At 53.2% G+C, this 26756-nt stretch overlaps 1 protein-coding gene across 5 annotated transcripts in view; it reads right to left on the bottom strand.

Annotated features, from left to right (window-relative positions):
• LOC129869371 (DENN domain-containing protein 1B-like) overlaps positions 1–26756 on the bottom strand; it is a 316391-nt gene that overhangs the window by 217634 nt on the left and 72001 nt on the right. For all 5 annotated transcript variants that reach the window (XM_055943720.1, XM_055943716.1, XM_055943717.1 and 2 more), the window contains 2 exons: positions 25138–25187; positions 23427–23546 (listed from right to left, as the gene is read on the bottom strand). In XM_055943720.1, the coding sequence (XP_055799695.1) occupies positions 23427–23546; positions 25138–25187 (170 nt within the window). The remainder of the gene's footprint in view (positions 1–23426; positions 23547–25137; positions 25188–26756) is intronic.

The raw sequence follows: 26756 nt of genomic DNA, 5'->3' as shown, positions 1-26756 counted from the left end.
CCACGACCCCTCATACTGTATCCCCTACCACGACCCCTCATACTGTATCCCCTACCACGACCCCTCATACTGTATCCCCTACCACGACCCCTCATACTGTATCCCCTACCACGACCCCTCATACTGTATCCCCTACCACGACCCCTCATACTGTATCCCCTACCACGACCCCTCATACTGTATCCCCTACCACGACCCCTCATACTGTATCCCCTACCACGTCCCCTCATACTGTATCCCCTACCACGACCCCTCATACTGTATCCCCTACCACGACCCCTCAGACTGTATCCCCTACCACGACCCCTCATACTGTATCCCCTACCACGACCCCTCATACTGTATCCCCTACCACGACCCCTCATACTGTATCCCCTACCACAACTCAACCCCTCAGACTGTATCCCCTACCACGACCCCTCATACTGTGTCCCCTACCACAACCCCTCATACTGTATCCCCTACCACGGCCCCTCATACTGTATCCCCTACCACGACCCCTCATACTGTATCCCCTCCCACGACCCCTCATACTGTATCCCCTACCACAACACGACCCCTCATACTGTATCCCCTACCACAACACGACCCCTCATACTGTGTCCCCTACCACGACCCCTCATACTGTGTCCCCTACCACGACCCCTCATACTGTGTCCCCTACCACGACCCCTTATACTGTGTCCCCTACCACGACCCCTCATACTGTGTCCCCTACCACGACCCCTCATACTGTATCCTCGACCACGACCCCTCATACTGTATCCCCTACCACAACACAACCCCTCATACTGTATCCCCTACGACGACCCCTCATACTGTATCCCCTACCACGACCCCTCATACTGTATCCCCTACCACGACCCCTCAGACTGTATCCCCTACCACGACCCCTGATACTGTATCCCCTACCACGACCCCTCATACTGTATCCCCTACCACGACCCCTCATACTGTATCCCCTACCACGACCCCTCATACTGTATCCCCTACCACGACCCCTCATACTGTATCCCCTACCACGACCCCTCATACTGTATCCCCTACCACGACCCCTCAGACTGTATCCCCTACCACGACCCCTCAGACTGTATCCCCTACCACGACCCCTCAGACTGTATCCCCTACCACGACCCCTCAGACTGTATCCCCTACCACGACCCCTCATACTGTATCCCCTACCACGACCCCTCATACTGTATCCCCTACCACGACCACTCATACTGTATCCCCTACCACGACCCCTCATACTGTATCCCCTACCACGACCCCTCATACTGTATCCCCTACCACGACCCATCATACTGTATCCCCTACCACAACACAACCCCTCATACTGTATCCCCTACCACGACCCCTCAGACTGTGTCCCCTACCACGACCCCTCAGACTGTGTCCCCTACCACGACCCCTCAGACTGTGTCCCCTACCACGACCCCTCAGACTGTGTCCCCTACCACGACCCCTCAGACTGTGTCCCCTACCACGACCCCTCATACTGTATCCCCTACCACGACCTCTCATACTGTATCCCCTACCACGACCCCTCATACTGTATCCCCTACCACGACCCCTCAGACTGTATCCCCTAACACGACCCCTCAGACTGTATCCCCTACCACGACCCCTCATACTGTATCCCCTACCACGACCCCTCATACTGTATCCCCTACCACGACCCCTCATACTGTATCCCCTACCACGACCCCTCATACTGTATCCCCTACCACGACCCCTCATACTGTATCCCCTACCACGACCCCTCATATTGTATCCCCTACCACGACCCCTCAGACTGTATCCCCTACCACGACCCCTCAGACTGTATCCCCTACCACGACCCCTCAGACTGTATCCCCTACCACAACCCCTCATACTGTATCCCCTACCACAACCCATCATACTGTATCCCCTACCACAACCCCTCATACTGTATCACCTACCACAACCCCTCATACTGTATCCCCTACCACGACCCCTCATACTGTATCCCCTACCACAACACAACCCCTCATACTGTATCCCCTACCACAACACAACCCCTCATACTGTATCCCCTACCACGACCCCTCAGACTGTATCCCCTACCACGACCCCTCATACTGTGTCCCCTACCACGACCCCTCATACTGTGTCCCCTACCACGACCCCTCATACTGTGTCCCCTACCACGACCCCTCATACTGTATCCTCGACCACGACCCCTCATACTGTATCCCCTACCACAACACAACCCCTCATACTGTATCCCCTACCACGACCCCTCAGACTGTATCCCCTACCACGACCCCTCAGACTGTATCCCCTACCACGACCCCTCAGACTGTATCCCCTACCACGACCACTCAGACTGTATCCCCTACCACGACCCCTCATACTGTATCCCCTACCACGACCCCTCATACTGTATCCCCTACCACGACCCCTCATACTATATCCCCTACCACGACCCCTCATACTGTATCCCCTACCACGACCCCTCATACTGTATCCCCTACCACGACCCCTCAGACTGTATCCCCAACGAAGACCCCTCATACTGTATCCCCTACCACGACCCCTCATACTGTATCCCCTACCACGGCCCCTCATACTGTATCCCCTACCACGACCCCTCATACTGTGGCCCCTACCACGACCCCTCATACTGTATCCCCTACCACAACCCCTCATACTGTGTCCCCTACCACAACCCCTCAGACTGTATCCCCTACCACAACACAACCCCTCAGACTGTATCCCCTACCACGACCCCTCAGACTGTATCCCCTACCACGACCCCTCAGACTGTATCCCCTACCACGACCCCTCATACTGTATCCCCTACCACAACTCAACCCCTCAGACTGTATCCCCTACCACGTCCCCTCATACTGTATCCCCTACCACGACCCCTCATACTGTATCCCCTACCACAACTCAACCCCTCAGACTGTATCCCCTACCACGACCCCTCATACTGTATCCCCTACCACGACCCCTCATACTGTATCCCCTACCACGACCCCTCATACTGTATCCCCTACCACGACCCCTCATACTGTATCCCCTACCACGTCCCCTCATACTGTATCCCCTACCACGACCCCTCATACTGTATCCCCTACCACGACCCCTCATACTGTATCCCCTACCACGACCCCTCAGACTGTATCCCCTACCACGACCCCTCATACTGTATCCCCTACCACGACCCCTCATACTGTATCCCCTACCACGACCCCTCATACTGTATCCCCTACCACAACTCGACCCCTCAGACTGTGTCCCCTACCACGACCCCTCATACTGTGTCCCCTACCACGAACCCTCATACTGTATCCCCTACCACAACCCCTCATACTGTATCCCCTACCACGGCCCCTCATACTGTATCCCCTACCACGACCCCTCATACTGTATCCCCTCCCACGACCCCTCATACTGTATCCCCTACCACAACACAACCCCTCATACTGTATCCCCTACCACGACCCCTCATACTGTGTCCCCTACCACGACCCCTCATACTGTGTCCCCTACCACGACCCCTCATACTGTGTCCCCTACCACGACCCCTCATGCTGTATCCCCTACCACAACCCCTCATACTGTATCCCCTACCACGACCCCTCATACTGTATCCCCTACCACAACCCCTCATACAGTGTCCCCTACCACAACACAACCCCTCAGACTGTATCCCCTACCACGACCCCTCAGACTGTATCCCCTACCACGACCCCTCAGACTGTATCCCCTACCACGAACCCTCATACTGTATCCCCTACCACAACTCAACCCCTCAGACTGTATCCCCTACCACGTCCCCTCATACTGTGTCCCCTACCACGACCCCTCATACTGTATCCCCTACCACAACTCAACCCCTCAGACTGTATCCCCTACCACGACCCCTCATACTGTATCCCCTACCACGACCCCTCATACTGTATCCCCTACCACGACCCCTCATACTGTATCCCCTACCACGACCCCTCATACTGTATCCCCTACCACGACCCCTCATACTGTATCCCCTACCACGACCCCTCATACTGTATCCCCTACCACGTCCCCTCATACTGTATCCCCTACCACGACCCCTCATACTGTATCCCCTACCACGACCCCTCATACTGTATCCCCTACCACGACCCCTCATACTGTATCCCCTACCACGACCCCTCATACTGTATCCCCTACCACAACTCAACCCCTCAGACTGTATCCCCTACCACGACCCCTCATACTGTGTCCCCTACCACGAACCCTCATACTGTATCCCCTACCACAACCCCTCATACTGTATCCCCTACCACGGCCCCTCATACTGTATCCCCTACCACGACCCCTCATACTGTATCCCCTCCCACGACCCCTCATACTGTATCCCCTACCACAACACGACCCCTCATACTGTATCCCCTACCACAACACGACCCCTCATACTGTGTCCCCTACCACGACCCCTCATACTGTGTCCCCTACCACGACCCCTCATACTGTGTCCCCTACCACGACCCCTCATACTGTGTCCCCTACCACGACCCCTCATACTGTGTCCCCTACCACGACCCCTCATACTGTATCCTCGACCACGACCCCTCATACTGTATCCCCTACCACAACACAACCCCTCATACTGTATCCCCTACGACGACCCCTCATACTGTATCCCCTACCACGACCCCTCATACTGTATCCCCTACCACGACCCCTCAGACTGTATCCCCTACCACGACCCCTCATACCGTATCCCCTACCACGACCCCTCATACTGTATCCCCTACCACGACCCCTCATACTGTATCCCCTACCACGACCCCTCATACTGTATCCCCTACCACGACCCCTCATACTGTATCCCCTACCACGACCCCTCAGACTGTATCCCCTACCACGACCCCTCAGACTGTATCCCCTACCACGACCCCTCAGACTGTATCCCCTACCACGACCCCTCAGACTGTATCCCCTACCACGACCCCTCATACTGTATCCCCTACCACGACCCCTCATACTGTATCCCCTACCACGACCACTCATACTGTATCCCCTACCACGACCCCTCATACTGTATCCCCTACCACGACCCCTCATACTGTATCCCCTACCACGACCCCTCATACTGTATCCCCTACCACAACACAACCCCTCATACTGTATCCCCTACCACGACCCCTCAGACTGTGTCCCCTACCACGACCCCTCAGACTGTGTCCCCTACCACGACCCCTCAGACTGTGTCCCCTACCACGACCCCTCAGACTGTGTCCCCTACCACGACCCCTCAGACTGTATCCCCTACCACGACCCCTCATACTGTATCCCCTACCACGACCTCTCATACTGTATCCCCTACCACGACCCCTCATACTGTATCCCCTACCACGACCCCTCAGACTGTATCCCCTAACACGACCCCTCAGACTGTATCCCCTAACACGACCCCTCAGACTGTATCCCCTACCACGACCCCTCATACTGTATCCCCTACCACGACCCCTCATACTGTATCCCCTACCACGACCCCTCATACTGTATCCCCTACCACGACCCCTCATACTGTATCCCCTACCACGACCCCTCATACTGTATCCCCTACCACGACCCCTCATACTGTATCCCCTACCACGACCCCTCATATTGTATCCCCTACCACGACCCCTCAGACTGTATCCCCTACCACGACCCCTCAGACTGTATCCCCTACCACAACCCCTCATACTGTATCCCCTACCACAACCCATCATACTGTATCCCCTACCACAACCCCTCATACTGTATCACCTACCACAACCCCTCATACTGTATCCCCTACCACGACCCCTCATACTGTATCCCCTACCACAACACAACCCCTCATACTGTATCCCCTACCACAACACAACCCCTCATACTGTATCCCCTACCACGACCCCTCAGACTGTATCCCCTACCACGAACCCTCATACTGTGTCCCCTACCACAACCCCTCAGACTGTATCCCCTACCACAACACAACCCCTCATACTGTATCCCCTACCACGACCCCTCATACTGTATCCCCTACCACGGCCCCTCATACTGTATCCCCTACCACGACCCCTCATACTGTATCCCCTCCCACGACCCCTCATACTGTATCCCCTACCACAACACGACCCCTCATACTGTATCCCCTACCACAACACGACCCCTCATACTGTGTCCCCTACCACGACCCCTCATACTGTGTCCCCTACCACGACCCCTCATACTGTGTCCCCTACCACGACCCCTTATACTGTGTCCCCTACCACGACCCCTCATACTGTGTCCCCTACCACGACCCCTCATACTGTATCCTCGACCACGACCCCTCATACTGTATCCCCTACCACAACACAACCCCTCATACTGTATCCCCTACGACGACCCCTCATACTGTATCCCCTACCACGACCCCTCATACTGTATCCCCTACCACGACCCCTCAGACTGTATCCCCTACCACGACCCCTGATACTGTATCCCCTACCACGACCCCTCATACTGTATCCCCTACCACGACCCCTCATACTGTATCCCCTACCACGACCCCTCATACTGTATCCCCTACCACGACCCCTCATACTGTATCCCCTACCACGACCCCTCATACTGTATCCCCTACCACGACCCCTCAGACTGTATCCCCTACCACGACCCCTCAGACTGTATCCCCTACCACGACCCCTCAGACTGTATCCCCTACCACGACCCCTCAGACTGTATCCCCTACCACGACCCCTCATACTGTATCCCCTACCACGACCCCTCATACTGTATCCCCTACCACGACCACTCATACTGTATCCCCTACCACGACCCCTCATACTGTATCCCCTACCACGACCCCTCATACTGTATCCCCTACCACGACCCATCATACTGTATCCCCTACCACAACACAACCCCTCATACTGTATCCCCTACCACGACCCCTCAGACTGTGTCCCCTACCACGACCCCTCAGACTGTGTCCCCTACCACGACCCCTCAGACTGTGTCCCCTACCACGACCCCTCAGACTGTGTCCCCTACCACGACCCCTCAGACTGTGTCCCCTACCACGACCCCTCATACTGTATCCCCTACCACGACCCCTCATACTGTATCCCCTACCACGACCCCTCATACTGTATCCCCTACCACGACCCCTCAGACTGTATCCCCTAACACGACCCCTCAGACTGTATCCCCTACCACGACCCCTCATACTGTATCCCCTACCACGACCCCTCATACTGTATCCCCTACCACGACCCCTCATACTGTATCCCCTACCACGACCCCTCATACTGTATCCCCTACCACGACCCCTCATACTGTATCCCCTACCACGACCCCTCATATTGTATCCCCTACCACGACCCCTCAGACTGTATCCCCTACCACGACCCCTCAGACTGTATCCCCTACCACGACCCCTCAGACTGTATCCCCTACCACAACCCCTCATACTGTATCCCCTACCACAACCCATCATACTGTATCCCCTACCACAACCCCTCATACTGTATCACCTACCACAACCCCTCATACTGTATCCCCTACCACGACCCCTCATACTGTATCCCCTACCACAACACAACCCCTCATACTGTATCCCCTACCACAACACAACCCCTCATACTGTATCCCCTACCACGACCCCTCAGACTGTATCCCCTACCACGACCCCTCATACTGTGTCCCCTACCACGACCCCTCATACTGTGTCCCCTACCACGACCCCTCATACTGTGTCCCCTACCACGACCCCTCATACTGTATCCTCGACCACGACCCCTCATACTGTATCCCCTACCACAACACAACCCCTCATACTGTATCCCCTACCACGACCCCTCAGACTGTATCCCCTACCACGACCCCTCAGACTGTATCCCCTACCACGACCCCTCAGACTGTATCCCCTACCACGACCACTCAGACTGTATCCCCTACCACGACCCCTCATACTGTATCCCCTACCACGACCCCTCATACTGTATCCCCTACCACGACCCCTCATACTATATCCCCTACCACGACCCCTCATACTGTATCCCCTACCACGACCCCTCATACTGTATCCCCTACCACGACCCCTCAGACTGTATCCCCTACCACGACCCCTCATACTGTATCCCCTACCACGACCCCTCATACTGTATCCCCTACCACGGCCCCTCATACTGTATCCCCTACCACGACCCCTCATACTGTGGCCCCTACCACGACCCCTCATACTGTATCCCCTACCACAACCCCTCATACTGTGTCCCCTACCACAACCCCTCAGACTGTATCCCCTACCACAACACAACCCCTCAGACTGTATCCCCTACCACGACCCCTCAGACTGTATCCCCTACCACGACCCCTCAGACTGTATCCCCTACCACGACCCCTCATACTGTATCCCCTACCACAACTCAACCCCTCAGACTGTATCCCCTACCACGTCCCCTCATACTGTATCCCCTACCACGACCCCTCATACTGTATCCCCTACCACAACTCAACCCCTCAGACTGTATCCCCTACCACGACCCCTCATACTGTATCCCCTACCACGACCCCTCATACTGTATCCCCTACCACGACCCCTCATACTGTATCCCCTACCACGACCCCTCATACTGTATCCCCTACCACGTCCCCTCATACTGTATCCCCTACCACGACCCCTCATACTGTATCCCCTACCACGACCCCTCATACTGTATCCCCTACCACGACCCCTCAGACTGTATCCCCTACCACGACCCCTCATACTGTATCCCCTACCACGACCCCTCATACTGTATCCCCTACCACGACCCCTCATACTGTATCCCCTACCACAACTCGACCCCTCAGACTGTGTCCCCTACCACGACCCCTCATACTGTGTCCCCTACCACGAACCCTCATACTGTATCCCCTACCACAACCCCTCATACTGTATCCCCTACCACGGCCCCTCATACTGTATCCCCTACCACGACCCCTCATACTGTATCCCCTCCCACGACCCCTCATACTGTATCCCCTACCACAACACAACCCCTCATACTGTATCCCCTACCACGACCCCTCATACTGTGTCCCCTACCACGACCCCTCATACTGTGTCCCCTACCACGACCCCTCATACTGTGTCCCCTACCACGACCCCTCATGCTGTATCCCCTACCACAACCCCTCATACTGTATCCCCTACCACGACCCCTCATACTGTATCCCCTACCACAACCCCTCATACAGTGTCCCCTACCACAACACAACCCCTCAGACTGTATCCCCTACCACGACCCCTCAGACTGTATCCCCTACCACGACCCCTCAGACTGTATCCCCTACCACGAACCCTCATACTGTATCCCCTACCACAACTCAACCCCTCAGACTGTATCCCCTACCACGTCCCCTCATACTGTGTCCCCTACCACGACCCCTCATACTGTATCCCCTACCACAACTCAACCCCTCAGACTGTATCCCCTACCACGACCCCTCATACTGTATCCCCTACCACGACCCCTCATACTGTATCCCCTACCACGACCCCTCATACTGTATCCCCTACCACGACCCCTCATACTGTATCCCCTACCACGACCCCTCATACTGTATCCCCTACCACGACCCCTCATACTGTATCCCCTACCACGTCCCCTCATACTGTATCCCCTACCACGACCCCTCATACTGTATCCCCTACCACGACCCCTCATACTGTATCCCCTACCACGACCCCTCATACTGTATCCCCTACCACGACCCCTCATACTGTATCCCCTACCACAACTCAACCCCTCAGACTGTATCCCCTACCACGACCCCTCATACTGTGTCCCCTACCACGAACCCTCATACTGTATCCCCTACCACAACCCCTCATACTGTATCCCCTACCACGGCCCCTCATACTGTATCCCCTACCACGACCCCTCATACTGTATCCCCTCCCACGACCCCTCATACTGTATCCCCTACCACAACACGACCCCTCATACTGTATCCCCTACCACAACACGACCCCTCATACTGTGTCCCCTACCACGACCCCTCATACTGTGTCCCCTACCACGACCCCTCATACTGTGTCCCCTACCACGACCCCTCATACTGTGTCCCCTACCACGACCCCTCATACTGTGTCCCCTACCACGACCCCTCATACTGTATCCTCGACCACGACCCCTCATACTGTATCCCCTACCACAACACAACCCCTCATACTGTATCCCCTACGACGACCCCTCATACTGTATCCCCTACCACGACCCCTCATACTGTATCCCCTACCACGACCCCTCAGACTGTATCCCCTACCACGACCCCTCATACTGTATCCCCTACCACGACCCCTCATACTGTATCCCCTACCACGACCCCTCATACTGTATCCCCTACCACGACCCCTCATACTGTATCCCCTACCACGACCCCTCATACTGTATCCCCTACCACGACCCCTCAGACTGTATCCCCTACCACGACCCCTCAGACTGTATCCCCTACCACGACCCCTCAGACTGTATCCCCTACCACGACCCCTCAGACTGTATCCCCTACCACGACCCCTCATACTGTATCCCCTACCACGACCCCTCATACTGTATCCCCTACCACGACCACTCATACTGTATCCCCTACCACGACCCCTCATACTGTATCCCCTACCACGACCCCTCATACTGTATCCCCTACCACGACCCCTCATACTGTATCCCCTACCACAACACAACCCCTCATACTGTATCCCCTACCACGACCCCTCAGACTGTGTCCCCTACCACGACCCCTCAGACTGTGTCCCCTACCACGACCCCTCAGACTGTGTCCCCTACCACGACCCCTCAGACTGTGTCCCCTACCACGACCCCTCAGACTGTATCCCCTACCACGACCCCTCATACTGTATCCCCTACCACGACCTCTCATACTGTATCCCCTACCACGACCCCTCATACTGTATCCCCTACCACGACCCCTCAGACTGTATCCCCTAACACGACCCCTCAGACTGTATCCCCTACCACGACCCCTCATACTGTATCCCCTACCACGACCCCTCATACTGTATCCCCTACCACGACCCCTCATACTGTATCCCCTACCACGACCCCTCATACTGTATCCCCTACCACGACCCCTCATACTGTATCCCCTACCACGACCCCTCATACTGTATCCCCTACCACGACCCCTCATATTGTATCCCCTACCACGACCCCTCAGACTGTATCCCCTACCACGACCCCTCAGACTGTATCCCCTACCACAACCCCTCATACTGTATCCCCTACCACAACCCATCATACTGTATCCCCTACCACAACCCCTCATACTGTATCACCTACCACAACCCCTCATACTGTATCCCCTACCACGACCCCTCATACTGTATCCCCTACCACAACACAACCCCTCATACTGTATCCCCTACCACAACACAACCCCTCATACTGTATCCCCTACCACGACCCCTCAGACTGTATCCCCTACCACGAACCCTCATACTGTGTCCCCTACCACAACCCCTCAGACTGTATCCCCTACCACAACACAACCCCTCATACTGTATCCCCTACCACGACCCCTCATACTGTATCCCCTACCACGACCCCTCATACTGTATCACCTACCACGACCCCTCATACTGTATCACCTACCACGACCCCTCAGACTGTATCCCCTACCACGACCCCTCATACTGTATCCCCGACCACGACCCCTCATACTGTATCCCCTACCACAACACAACCCCTCATACTGTATTCCCTACCACGACCCCTCAGACTGTATCCCCTACCACGACCCCTCAGACTGTCTCCCCTACCACGACCCCTCATACTGTATCCCCTACCACGACCCCTCAGACTGTATCCCCTACCACAACCCCTCATACCGTATCCCCTACCACGACCCCTCATACTGTGGCCCCTACCACAACACAACCCCTCATACTGTATCCCCTACCACGACCCCTCAGACTGTATCCCCTACCACGACCCCTCATACTGTATCCCCTACCACAACCCCTCATACTGTATCCCCTACCACAACCCCTCAGACTGTATCCCCTACCACAACCCCTCATACTGTATTCCCTACCACGACCCCTCATACTGTGTCCCCTACCACAACACAACCCCTCATACTGTATCCCCTACCACAACACAACCCCTCATACTGTAACCCCTACCACGACCCCTCAGACTGTATCCCCTACCACGACCCCTCATACTGTATCCCCTACCACGACCCCTCATACTGTATCCCCTACCACAACCCCTCAGACTGTATCCCCTACCACAACCCCTCATACTGTATCCCCTACCACGACCCCTCATACTGTGTCCCCTACCACAACACAACCCCTCATACTGTATCCCCTACCACAACACAACCCCTCATACTGTATCCCCTACCAAGACCCCTCATACTGTATCCCCTACCACGACCCCTCATACTGTGTCCCCTACCACGACCCCTCATACTGTATCCCCTACCACGACCCCTCATACTGTGTCCCCTACCACGACCCCTCATACTGTATCCCCTACCACGACCCCTCATACTGTATCCCCTACCACGACCCCTCATACTGTATCCCCTACCACGACCCCTCAGACTGTATCCCCTACCACAACCCCTAATACCGTATCCCCTACCACGACCCCTCATACTGTGGCCCCTACCACAACACAACCCCTCATACTGTATCCCCTACCACGACCCCTCAGACTGTATCCCCTACCACGACCCCTCATACTGTATCCCCTACCACAACCCCTCATACTGTATCCCCTACCACAACCCCTCAGACTGTATCCCCTACCACAACCCCTCATACTGTATCCCCTACCACGACCCCTCATACTGTGTCCCCTACCACAACACAACCCCTCATACTGTATCCCCTACCACAACACAACCCCTCATACTGTAACCCCTACCACGACCCCTCAGACTGTATCCCCTACCACGACCCCTCATACTGTATCCCCTACCACGACCCTTCATACTGTATCCCCTACCACAACCCCTCAGACTGTATCCCCTACCACGACCCCTCAGACTGTATCCCCTACCACGACCCCTCATACTGTGTCCCCTACCACAACACAACCCCTCATACTGCATCCCCTAACACAACACAACCCCTCATACTGTATCCCCTACCAAGACCCCTCATACTGTATCCCCTACCACGACCCCTCATACTCTGTCCCCTACCACGACCCCTCATACTGTATCCCCTACCACGACCCCTCATACTGTATCCCCTACCACGACCCCTCAGACTGTATCCCCTACCACAACACAACCCCTCAGACTGTATCCCCTACCACGACCCCTCATACTGTATCCCCTACCACAACCCCTCATACTGTATCCCCTACCACAACACAACCCCTCAGACTGTATCCCCTACCACGACCCCTCATACTGTGTCCCCTACCACGACCCCTCAGACTGTATCCCCTGCCACGGCCCCTCAGACTGTATCCCCTGCCACGGCCCCTCATACTGTATCCCCTGCCACGGCCCCTCATACTGTATCCCCTGCCACGGCCCCTCATACTGTATCCCCTGCCACGGCCCCTCATACTGTATCCCCTACCACGACCCCTCATACTGTATCCCCTACCACGACCCCTCATACTGTATCCCCTACCACGGCCCCTCATACTGTATCCCCTACCACGGCCCCTCATACTGTATCCCCTACCACGGCCCCTCATACTGTATCCCCTACCACGGCCCCTCATACTGTATCCCCTACCACGGCCCCTCATACTGTATCCCCTACCACGGCCCCTCATACTGTATCCCCTACCACGACCCCTCATACTGTATCCCCTACCACGACCCCTCATACTGTGTCCCCTACCACAACCCCTCATACTGTGTCCCCTACCACAACACAACCCCTCAGACTGTATCCCCTACCACGACCCCTCAGACTGTATCCCCTACCACGACCCCTCAGAATGTGTCCCCTACCACGACCCCTCAGACTGTGTCCCCTACCACGACCCCTCATACTGTATCCCCTACCACAACTCAACCCCTCAGACTGTATCCCCTACCACGACCCCTCATACTGTATCCCCTACCACAACTCAACCCCTCAGACTGTATCCCCTACCACGTCCCCTCATACAGTATCCCCTACCACGACCCCTCATACTGTATCCCCTACCACAACTCAACCCCTCAGACTGTATCCCCTACCACGACCCCTCATACTGTATCCCCTACCACGACCCCTCATACTGTATCCCCTACCACGACCCCTCATACTGTATCCCCTACCACGTCCCCTCATACTGTATCCCCTACCACGACCCCTCATACTATGTCCCCTACCACGACCCCTCATACCGTATCCCCTACCACGACCCCTCATACTGTGGCCCCTACCACAACACAACCCCTCATACTGTATCCCCTACCACGACCCCTCAGACTGTATCCCCTACCACGACCCCTCATACTGTATCCCCTACCACAACCCCTCATACTGTATCCCCTACCACAACCCCTCAGACTGTATCCCCTACCACAACCCCTCATACTGTATCCCCTACCACAACACAACCCCTCATACTGTATCCCCTACCACAACCCCTCATACTGTATCCCCTACCACAACCCCTCAGACTGTATCCCCTACCACAACCCCTCATACTGTATCCCCTACCACGTCCCCTCATACTGTATCCCCTACCACGTCCCCTCATACTGTATCCCCTACCACGTCCCCTCATACTGTATCCCCTACCACGTCCCCTCATACCGTATCCCCTACCACGACCCCTCATACTGTGGCCCCTACCACAACACAACCCCTCATACTGTATCCCCTACCACGACCCCTCAGACTGTATCCCCTACCACGACCCCTCATACTGTATCCCCTACCACAACCCCTCATACTGTATCCCCTACCACAACCCCTCAGACTGTATCCCCTACCACAACCCCTCATACTGTGTCCCCTACCACAACACAACCCCTCATACTGTATCCCCTACCACAACACAACCCCTCATACTGTAACCCCTACCACGACCCCTCAGACTGTATCCCCTACCACGACCCCTCATACTGTATCCCCTACCACGACCCTTCATACTGTATCCCCTACCACGACCCCTCAGACTGTATCCCCTACCACGACCCCTCATACTGTATCCCCTACCACGACCCCTCATACTGTGTCCCCTACCACAACACAACCCCTCATACTGTATCCCCTACCACAACACAACCCCTCATACTGTATCCCCTACCAAGACCCCTCATACTGTATCCCCTACCACGACCCCTCATACTCTGTCCCCTACCACGACCCCTCATACTGTATCCCCTACCACGACCCCTCATACTGTATCCCCTACCACGACCCCTCAGACTGTATCCCCTACCACAACACAACCCCTCAGACTGTATCCCCTACCACGACCCCTCATACTGTATCCCCTACCACAACCCCTCATACTGTATCCCCTACCACAACACAACCCCTCAGACTGTATCCCCTACCACGACCCCTCATACTGTGTCCCCTACCACGACCCCTCATACTGTATCCCCTACCACGACCCTTCATACTGTATCCCCTACCACAACCCCTCAGACTGTATCCCCTACCACGACCCCTCAGACTGTATCCCCTACCACGACCCCTCATACTGTGTCCCCTACCACAACACAACCCCTCATACTGCATCCCCTACCACAACACAACCCCTCATACTGTATCCCCTACCAAGACCCCTCATACTGTATCCCCTACCACGACCCCTCATACTCTGTCCCCTACCACGACCCCTCATACTGTATCCCCTACCACGACCCCTCATACTGTATCCCCTACCACGACCCCTCAGACTGTATCCCCTACCACAACACAACCCCTCAGACTGTATCCCCTACCACGACCCCTCATACTGTATCCCCTACCACAACCCCTCATACTGTATCCCCTACCACAACACAACCCCTCAGACTGTATCCCCTACCACGACCCCTCATACTGTGTCCCCTACCACGACCCCTCAGACTGTATCCCCTGCCACGGCCCCTCAGACTGTATCCCCTGCCACGGCCCCTCATACTGTATCCCCTGCCACGGCCCCTCATACTGTATCCCCTGCCACGGCCCCTCATACTGTATCCCCTGCCACGGCCCCTCATACTGTATCCCCTACCACGACCCCTCATACTGTATCCCCTACCACGACCCCTCATACTGTATCCCCTACCACGGCCCCTCATACTGTATCCCCTACCACGGCCCCTCATACTGTATCCCCTACCACGGCCCCTCATACTGTATCCCCTACCACGGCCCCTCATACTGTATCCCCTACCACGGCCCCTCATACTGTATCCCCTACCACGGCCCCTCATACTGTATCCCCTACCACGGCCCCTCATACTGTATCCCCTACCACGACCCCTCATACTGTATCCCCTACCACGACCCCTCATACTGTGTCCCCTACCACAACCCCTCATACTGTGTCCCCTACCACAACACAACCCCTCAGACTGTATCCCCTACCACGACCCCTCAGACTGTATCCCCTACCACGACCCCTCAGAATGTGTCCCCTACCACGACCCCTCAGAATGTGTCCCCTACCACGACCCCTCAGACTGTGTCCCCTACCACGACCCCTCATACTGTATCCCCTACCACAACTCAACCCCTCAGACTGTATCCCCTACCACGACCCCTCATACTGTATCCCCTACCACAACTCAACCCCTCAGACTGTATCCCCTACCACGTCCCCTCATACAGTATCCCCTACCACGACCCCTCATACTGTATCCCCTACCACAACTCAACCCCTCAGACTGTATCCCCTACCACGACCCCTCATACTGTATCCCCTACCACGACCCCTCATACTGTATCCCCTACCACGACCCCTCATACTGTATCCCCTACCACGTCCCCTCATACTGTATCCCCTACCACGACCCCTCATACCATGTCCCCTACCACGACCCCTCATACCGTATCCCCTACCACGACCCCTCATACTGTGGCCCCTACCACAACACAACCCCTCATACTGTATCCCCTACCACGACCCCTCAGACTGTATCCCCTACCACGACCCCTCATACTGTATCCCCTACCACAACCCCTCATACTGTATCCCCTACCACAACCCCTCAGACTGTATCCCCTACCACAACCCCTCATACTGTATCCCCTACCACAACACAACCCCTCATACTGTATCCCCTACCACAACCCCTCATACTGTATCCCCTACCACAACCCCTCAGACTGTATCCCCTACCACAACCCCTCATACTGTATCCCCTACCACGTCCCCTCATACTGTATCCCCTACCACGTCCCCTCATACTGTATCCCCTACCACGTCCCCTCATACTGTATCCCCTACCACGTCCCCTCATACCGTATCCCCTACCACGACCCCTCATACTGTGGCCCCTACCACAACACAACCCCTCATACTGTATCCCCTACCACGACCCCTCAGACTGTATCCCCTACCACGACCCCTCATACTGTATCCCCTACCACAACCCCTCATACTGTATCCCCTACCACAACCCCTCAGACTGTATCCCCTACCACAACCCCTCATACTGTATCCCCTACCACGACCCCTCATACTGTGTCCCCTACCACAACACAACCCCTCATACTGTATCCCCTACCACAACACAACCCCTCATACTGTAACCCCTACCACGACCCCTCAGACTGTATCCCCTACCACGACCCCTCATACTGTATCCCCTACCACGACCCTTCATACTGTATCCCCTACCACGACCCCTCAGACTGTATCCCCTACCACGACTCCTCATACTGTATCCCCTACCACGACCCCTCATACTGTGTCCCCTACCACAACACAACCCCTCATACTGTATCCCCTACCACAACACAACCCCTCATACTGTATCCCCTACCAAGACCCCTCATACTGTATCCCCTACCACGACCCCTCATACTCTGTCCCCTACCACGACCCCTCATACTGTATCCCCTACCACGACCCCTCATACTGTATCCCCTACCACGACCCCTCAGACTGTATCCCCTACCACAACACAACCCCTCAGACTGTATCCCCTACCACGACCCCTCATACTGTATCCCCTACCACAACCCCTCATACTGTATCCCCTACCACAACACAACCCCTCAGACTGTATCCCCTACCACGACCCCTCATACTGTGTCCCCTACCACGACCCCTCAGACTGTATCCCCTGCCACGGCCCCTCATACTGTATCCCCTGCCACGGCCCCTCATACTGTATCCCCTGCCACGGCCCCTCATACTGTATCCCCTACCACGACCCCTCATACTGTATCCCCTACCACGACCCCTCATACTGTATCCCCTACCACGGCCCCTCATACTGTATCCCCTACCACGGCCCCTCATACTGTATCCCCTACCACGGCCCCTCATACTGTATCCCCTACCACGGCCCCTCATACTGTATCCCCTACCACGGCCCCTCATACTGTATCCCCTACCACGGCCCCTCATACTGTATCCCCTACCACGGCCCCTCATACTGTATCCCCTACCACGGCCCCTCATACTGTATCCCCTACCACGACCCCTCAGAATGTGTCCCCTACCACGACCCCTCAGACTGTGTCCCCTACCACGACCCCTCATACTGTATCCCCTACCACAACTCAACCCCTCAGACTGTATCCCCTACCACGACCCCTCATACTGTATCCCCTACCACGACCCCTCATACTGTATCCCCTACCACGACCCCTCATACTGTATCCCCTACCACGTCCCCTCATACTGTATCCCCTACCACGTCCCCTCATACTGTATCCCCTACCACGACCCCTCATACTTTATCTCCTACCACGACCCCTCATACTGTATCCCCTACCACGACCCCTCATACTGTATCCCCTACCACGACCCCTCATACTGTATCCCCTACCACGTCCCCTCATACTGTGTCCCCTACCACGACCCCTCATACTGTGTCCCCTACCACGAACCCTCATACTGTATCCCCTACCACGGCCCCTCATACTGTATCCCCTACCACGGCCCCTCATACTGTATCCCCTACCACGACCCCTCATACTGTATCCCCTACCACGACCCCTCATACTGTATCCCCTACCACAACACAACCCCTCATACTGTATCCCCTACCACGACCCCTCATACTGTATCCCCTACCACGACCCCTCATACTGTGTCCCCTACCACGACCCCTCATACTGTATCCCCTACCACAACTCAACCCCTCAGACTGTATCCCCTACCACGTACCCTCAAACTGTATCCCCTACCACGACCCCTCATACTGTATCCCCTACCACGACCCCTCATACTGTATCCCCTACCACGACCCCTCATACTGTATCCCCTACCACGACCCCTCATACTGTATGCCCTACCACGACCCCTCAGACTGTATCCCCTACCACAACCCCTCAGACTGTGTTCCCTACCACAACCCCTCAGACTGTGTCCCCTACCACAACCCCTCATACTGTATCCCCTACCACAACTCAACCCCTCAGACTGTATCCCCTACCACGACCCCTCATACTGTATCCCCTACCACGACCCCTCACACTGTATCCCCTACCACGACCCCTCATACTGTATCCCCTACCACAACACAACCCCTCAGACTGTATCCCCTACCACAACACAACCCCTCAGACTGTATCCCCTACCACAACACAACCCCTCATACTGTATCCCCTACCACGACCCCTCACACTGTATCCCCTACCACGACCCCTCACACTGTATCCCCTTCCACGACCCCTCATACTGTATCCCCTACCACGACCCCTCATACTGTGTCCCCTACCACAACACAACCCCTCATACTGTATCCCCTACCACGACCCCTCATACTGTATCCCCTACCACAACACAACCCCTCATACTGTACCCCCTACCACGACCCCTCAGACTGTATCCCCTACCACGACCCCTCATACTGTGTCCCCTACCACGACCCCTCAGACTGTATCCCCTACCACGACCCCTCATACTGTATCCCCTACCACGACCCCTCATACTGTATCCCCTACCACGACCCCTCATACTGTATCCCCTACCACGACCCCTCATACTGTATCCCCTACCACAACCCCTCAGACTGTATCCTCTACCACAACACAACCCCTCATACTGTATCCCCTACCACGACCCCTCATACTGTGTCCCCTACCACAACACAACCCCTCAGACCGTATCCCCTACCACGACCCCTCATACCGTATCCCCTTCCACGACCCCTCATACCGTATCCCCTACCACGACCCCTCATACCGTCTCCCCTACCACGACCCCTCATACTGTCTCCCCTACCACGACCCCTCATACTGTCTCCCCTACCACGACCCCTCATACTGTATCCCCTACCACGACCCCTCATACTGTATCCCCTACCACAACCCCTCATACTGTATCCCCTACCACGACCCCTCATACTGTATCCCCTACCACGACCCCTCATACTGTATCCCCTACCACGACCCCTCATACTGTATCCCCTACCACGAACCCTCAGACTGTCTATCAACTATAACACCACACAGGGATGGTCCAGCAGTGGAATCAAATCTTCTTTATTATAATTCTGTTGAAGACAAATATTCTCTAAAAGCTCAAATCAATTCCCTGGTGTTTTTTGTAAGGACATAAATTATGTAATTACCAACTAAACAAATGCCAACAGAGAGATGAGAGTTATGTTTTCTGGCGTTGGGATATTATCAATATAAACCATCTGCAATCTCTCAATCCATTTCAGGGCAAATAAATACGTGTATATCTTTGGCTAGGTTGTCATGTGATTAGTAACCTACGCGTTTTTAAGGACGTAGCCGCGTCTCCGCTGTTTGCTGCCATAAAGTACCTGTTGTGTGTTATTTCTATTCCCTGGACAGGTCTTAAATCTCCCTCCACACCCAGTCAACTTGCACCTTGTAGCTGGCTCACTGGAAGATTTGATTACACCTTTACTTTCCCGGGTTAGAGGTTAAGTACTGGGAAGGAAATGCCCTCCGGCATCCCGCTCAGTGACCACTATCGGGAGCGCTAACGTCCCTAAAAGGGAACCCAATTCTCAGCCGTCAAATAAAATCAAGGAAACCGCCTTTTTTTTCATTAGCGACCTCTCTCACATGTCCGAAGGCGTTTTCTCCCTAAATGTGAAAGAATTACCAAAGGAAAGAAGAGGAGGCAAAGGATGGGGGTCGAGGGAAGGAAGAAAGATTGTAAAATCAAAGCTTTGTACCTCTTTAAAAAGGTTTTGGCCTGACGGTAGCACGGCCCTTTTGGCCTGAAGGTAGCACGGCCCTTTTGGCCTGAAGGTAGCACGGGCCCTTTTGGCCTGAAGGTAGCACGGGCCCTTTTGGCCTGAAGGTAGCACGGGCCCTTTTGGCCTGAAGGTAGCACGGGCCCTTTTGGCCTGAAGGTAGCACGGGCCCTGTTGGCCTGAAGGTAGCACGGGCCCTGTTGGCCTGAAGGTAGCACGGGCCCTGTTGGCCTGAAGGTAGCACGGGCCCTGTTGGCCTGAAGGTAGCACGGGCCCTGTTGGCCTGAAGGTAGCACGGGCCCTGAAGGTAGCACGGCCCTTGTTGGCCTGAAGGTAGCACGGCCCTTGTTGGTCTGAAGGTAGCACGGCCCTTTTGGCCTGAAGGTAGCACGGCCCCTTTGGCCTGGGCTTTAGTCGCAGCACTACAAAGCCCTGGCCATGTAAAACTGTCCTAGTCATTAAGCCACTTCCTTGTGTAAGCATAGGTGACAATTTTATAGTCCCAGCACTTCAACAATCACAGGGACCCAAATGGTTTTAATTACTTTTGTTTTATGTCCGGGGAACAAACACTTTAAATGAAGGTAGCTCGCTAGAAATATCTTCACAGGGACCTTGTTGATCGTCTAAATTTGTATCTATCTGTTTTATATGATTACAACATAGATTAAAACATATTATTCAATATGATCACAACTTGGATTGTTTATCTAAGAATGATCAACTACTTCCCAGTTGTGTATCTTGATAAAACAACAGAATAAACTTGAGACCAGGTCTTTACTCTTTGTCATTGATGTGAAAAATCACATTTGTACATATTTCACATGTATAAACCATGAGATATCCAAAATATGCATCTTTGTTATTATGTTTTAAAATATTTTCACTAATCTTTTTCCCCACACAGTGGGTCTATTTAAGAAGCAAACATAAATAAAACAGGCCACAAAAACAAAGAACTGTGAAGTCTTTAAAACACACACACACACACAGAAGAGTAAAAACTTTCTATACATTTCTTATCATGAATGAAGCAAGCCATGCAAACTACTCAGAATGCATAATGAATTGTATACATCATATGTCAAATGAATTAGCATGTAGGACTCAGAAAGAGGGGCATGGGAGTCTCTGCTAATTGGCAGCGAGGGTTCATGCATAATTATGGGCCGAGCGGCTTCCTTTGCCGTGCTTCTGTGCCAGTAGCTGAATAACGAGAAGAGAGAGAGAAACAAAGGGCATGGTGGTGGCTGTCCGGGGGAGTTGAGGGGCGGAGGAGGGGCGGGGGGGTACAGCTCATCTCGACAGCAGCTCATCAGGAACAAGAAAAACCCTGCGACTGTCGTCAATATCCCCCCATTTTTTTTATTTTGTTATTATAGTTTTTTTATTGTGCAAATTCCCATTACTCCTGTGCTTAATTCAACTATACTGTTTTACTAATTAAATGTTTCTTATTAAAAGGACATTGTCAAGTGTTACATTTAAAAGGTCCTATTAAAAATAAATAAAACATTTTTCAATGTATTTTTTACTTAGATATCTTTCTGTGCAATAATAAAAGATGACATAATATTTGAGATAAATCTGCGCTAAACAATATCTCGAGAGGGAGTTGAACCTACAATCTTCAATCTACTACTAAAACAATACTTCATAGTTGTCATTGATAGGTTGGACTTCCAATTGTTTGTCCTGGACAAAATAACTAAATGAATAATATTAAATGGGGGAATTCAGGAGTTTAGTATTCTGTAACTGACTAACTTCAAGAGGCTAACACTCGGATGCATACCGCTTCCAAAGAAACACTATCATCCTCTACATTTGAGTTTCTTTCACTTCCAAAACCTCACCGTCTCCACAATCAATTAAGAAATGTAATCTGCACATTATAAAGAGTGAAGTGAGGATATTACAACTTTATATTGTATTAATTTATGAATAACTAACGATAAAATACGTCTTTCCTCATACGTTATATAATTGTGACAAAATTAATTTCTAAAAACAATAGAAATACTGAAGTGGATTTGCGTACCCGGTTGATCCATCGGCCAATAGGAAGAGAATACGCTGCCTTGTTGGAATGTACTATTTGTAAGTGGTATGTGTGGTACCTGAGCAGACAGATGCAGACGCGGCAGCCGGACGTGAGTCTGCAGAAGCCAAACCTCTGCTTGCTCTCGATGTCCGTCAGCACAAAGGTAAAATTCTGTCCCACCTGCCTCTGGGAAACCCTGGGAACAGGCACGCACGCACGCACGGGACAGAGACAACACACCATTAGCACAACCAATTACCAGGATGTATTACCACACAGTCACCTACGGAACAGAAATACCAAACCATTAATTGGGAAAAACAAAATGGGACATTCATCAAGTGTTTCAGAGAATGGTGAAAATGAGTTGTGAACATGTAATGGTTTGAGTTTTAACCAGGATGTTGTACATTATAACAGCAGAGGAGCGACACAACAAACTTACAATAACATTATTATGAAGATATTTATACAGAAGAGCCAAGCACTAGTGACTTGGCGATAGCGATACACAGAGAACGTCGCTCAACATTTACACTATGTTTCATCCTTTACAGACCTACAGTATGAGACCAATGAGTCTACACTTGAGTCAGTGAGACAACTAAATCTGTTTGTTTCTTATTTAAATAAGGACATTTTTGGGGGGGCTAAAGTGGCTAACTACTCACCTAGCACTAAGTGTCTCAACCTAACGCTGACTAGAAGACCAAGATCCCTACGAAACCTTTCTCTATGTCCCTGACTGTTGAGTGTGTGAGAGTTGGGGAGGTGTTCTCTCATGCAGTTTCATCACTAGATGGCAGCAGTTTAGCTTGTGTGTCCTCCATGCTAAAAACAAACAACACTTTTCATATCATTCTCCAGGAAGCAAAATAAGAGCAGAATCCTCTACAGACGGCAATTTCCAAATCGAGATAAAATTATTCATCAGACTGGTACCAAGTCTAGAGATATAGTTATTCAGACTGGTACCAAGTCTAGAGATATAGTTATTCAGACTGGTACCAAGTCTAGAGATATAGTTACTCAGACTGGTACCGAGTCTAGAGATATAGTTATTCAGACTGGTACCGAGTCTAGAGATATAGTTATTCAGACTGGTACCGAGTCTAGAGATAAAGTTACTCAGACTGGTACCGAGTCTAGAGATAAAGTTACTCAGACTGGTACCGAGTCTAGAGATAAAGTTACTCAGACTGGTACCGAGTCTAGAGATAAAGTTACTCAGACTGGTACCGAGTCTAGAGATATAGTTATTCAGACTGGTACCGAGTATAGAGATATAGTTATTCAGACTGGTACCAAGTCTATAGATATAGTTATTCAGACTGGTACCAAGTCTAGAGATATAGTTATTCAGACTGGTACCAAGTCTGGGGGGGGCTAACAGCAGATAGGGGGCTACCAGCAGATAGGGGGCTACCAGCAGATAGGGGGCTACCAGCAGATAGGGGGCTACCAGCAGATAGGGGGCTACCAGCAGATAGGGGGCTACCAGCAGATAGGGGGCTACCAGCAGATAGGGGGCTACCAGCAGATAGGGGGCTACCAGCAGATAGGGGGCTAACAGCAAACTCCCCTGTAGCTGAGCTCCATTATGTGGCACATACACTGCTCTCCAGTTTCTAATAAATATGATTGTGTGTGTGTGTGTGTGTGTGTGTGTGTGTGTGTGTGTGTGTGTGTGTGTGTGTGTGTGTGTGTGTGTGTGTGTGTGTGTGTGTGTGTGTGTGTGCGCACACAGAGTACAGGATTTAACAAGGGAGCAGGGGACAGAATCCTACCTCTCCACATCGAAGGGGAAGCAGAACTTGGGCACCGTCTGGAGAACCTCCTGAGAACACAACCATTAGAAAACATTTAGTTAACGTTAACACAACCATTAGAAAACATTTAGTTAACGTTAACACAACGCAAACACAACCATTAGAAAACATTTAGTTAACGTTAACACAACCATTAGAAAACATTTAGTTAACGTTAACACAACACCAACACTAAAACAACATCACCCAACATCACCCAACACAAACATCACCCAACATCACCCAACACAAACATCACCCAATGCAAACACAACATCACCCAACGCAAACACAACATCACCCAACGCAAACACAACATCACCCAACGCAAACACAACATCACCCAACGCAAACACAACATCACCCAACGCAAACACAACATCACCCAACGCAAACACAACATCACCCAACGCAAACACAACATCACCCAACACAAACACAACATCACCCAACGCAAACACAACATCACCCAACGCAAACACAACATCACCCAACGCAAACACAACGCACACACAACACCTTTCATTGATAAGCCATTATAAATGTTTTATAAACACTAAATGATTGTACATGCTTAAAAACGAAGAAACATTTTATGTATTAATAGTGTGAACAACAGTTGATTCATTATTAATAATTCATGTATTTTCATTCATACACAACCCTGTACATTTTGCCTAATCAAACACAACAGACTTAATCAATCAAATGACTTGTTGAAGAAGGATTAATTAAAAAGTCTAATAGAGATAAAATCATCTCATGAAATAATTAAAATCAGGCTAAATAACCGACATACAACAGACATGACTTAATGTTCAGAGATGAGGAGTGTTGCAGTTGAGAGAATCAGGGCTAAAACGGTTTCTATTCTATAGATCCCACAGCTTAAATCATTAGCTACGATAACCTACATCAATTATCAGGGGTGATGATGGGGGAGGGAGGGATGGAAGGAGGGAGACTTTGGTGGCGGCAGATTGCTGTGACAATGAGCTAAGCAGCTCTGGGGGTACAGAACGGGCAGGGTGGAGGGGGGGTACAGAACGTGCAAGGAGGGGGGGGGGGGGGGTACAGAACTGGCAGGGTGGAGGGGGGGTACAGAACGTGCAAGGTGGAGGGGGGGGTACAGAACGGGCAGGGTGGAGGGGGTGTAGAGCCTTAAGGGCTTTACCTCCCAACACCTCCCCTGGGGGGGACCTGCCCTTCAACCCCCCACCAGGGGCATATGGATTTAGACAAGGAGCAGAGCTGAGCACCATATGAAACATCTGTCTGTCTGAGGGGTGAGTCTGTCTGCCTGCCTGACTGAGGGGTGAGTCTGTCTGCCTGCCTGCCTGCCTGAGGGGTGAGTCTGTCTGCCTGCCTGCCTGCCTGAGGGGTGAGTCTGTCTGCCTGCCTGCCTGCCTGAGGGGGGAGTCTGTCTGCCTGCCTGCCTGCCTGAGGGGGGAGTCTGTCTGCCTGCCTGCCTGCCTGAGGGGGGAGTCTGTCTGCCTGCCTGCCTGAGGGGGGAGTCTGTCTGCCTGCCTGCCTGCCTGAGGGGGGAGTCTGTCTGCCTGCCTGCCTGCCTGAGGGGGGAGTCTGTCTGCCTGCCTGCC

This window comes from Salvelinus fontinalis, chromosome 14 (genome assembly GCF_029448725.1).
Source record: "Salvelinus fontinalis isolate EN_2023a chromosome 14, ASM2944872v1, whole genome shotgun sequence".
Taxonomy (NCBI): Eukaryota; Metazoa; Chordata; class Actinopteri; order Salmoniformes; family Salmonidae; genus Salvelinus; species Salvelinus fontinalis.
Note: the sequence above shows the minus strand (reverse complement) of the source record. Positions and strands in the feature narration are given on the sequence as shown.